This window comes from Orycteropus afer, unplaced genomic scaffold (genome assembly GCF_000298275.1).
Source record: "Orycteropus afer afer isolate SDZICR_OR568_19922 unplaced genomic scaffold, OryAfe1.0 scaffold01268, whole genome shotgun sequence".
NCBI classification, from domain to species: domain Eukaryota; kingdom Metazoa; phylum Chordata; class Mammalia; order Tubulidentata; family Orycteropodidae; genus Orycteropus; species Orycteropus afer.
In genome coordinates, this window is record NW_006922855.1 from 18,348 (window position 1) to 19,219 (window position 872).

Here is an 872-nt window from a genome sequence, read left to right on the forward strand (position 1 = left end):
CCACTCCATGGAAGGAAGATGGGGCAATCTACTTCCACAAAGATTTACAACCTTGGAAACCCAATGGGGGCTAGTATGAGTTGGGATCGGCTCAGTGGCAGTGCTTAGGGTTTTTTGTTTGCTTGTTTGTTTGTTTGTTTTTCCCAGTGGTGCACGTATGTTCCCATCAGCGATCTCTCTGTTCTTCTGATCCCAGAGCTTACCTTCTGGGATCACACTGCCCAGAATTTCTTTCAGATTGGCATGTCTGTCCTCATCTTGATGGCCATGGTAGGGCTGCTGGTTATGGACTGGCTCAGCAGGAAGAGGACTCAAGAGAGAGCCATCAGGGTTTCGAGTTGGGAACACCGGAGAAGATTCGGAGCACGAAGACACCTCAACAAATTTCCAAGAGAAGCGGTGGCCACAGGCAGAGCTGAAAGCTGGTTCTGAGATGGGGTTGTGTGCGCTCGTGTTGGGCCTGTGGAGGGAGTCATTGCAGGAAACACAGGGACAACGGTATCGAAGGAAGAAGGGGGAAGGGATAAGTACCAGCCAATTGTTTGTTATAAAGTTGTCTTGGAAACCCTCATGCAAACCTTTCATTTACTTCTCAATGGTCAAGACTAACAGTTTGCCTCATCTGGAAGCAAGGTAGGCTTTGGAAAGGCAATCTTTTACTCCAGGTGGCTACGTGGTGAGCTAAGTAGAGATACTTGTTTTTGATGAGGATTTCCTGAATGGTGTGTGTGGTTAACACACTCAGCTGTTAACTGAAGGGTTGGAGGGTCTGGTCCACCCAAAGTGCCTCAGAAGAAAAGCATGGTGAACAACTCCCCAAAATTCAGCCATTGAAAACCCCATGGGGCACAGTTCTACTGTGACACACATGA

The 872-nt window shown here is 48.2% G+C and overlaps 1 protein-coding gene across 1 annotated transcript in view; it reads left to right on the forward strand.

Moving 5' to 3' along the window:
* Positions 1–432, forward strand: part of LOC103213081 (natural cytotoxicity triggering receptor 1) — a 5,974-nt gene extending 5,542 nt beyond the window's left edge. The window contains exon 6 of the mRNA XM_007958975.1: positions 197–432. Within this exon, the coding sequence (XP_007957166.1) occupies positions 197–432 (236 nt within the window). The remainder of the gene's footprint in view (positions 1–196) is intronic.
* The last annotated feature ends 440 nt before the right edge of the window (positions 433–872 follow it).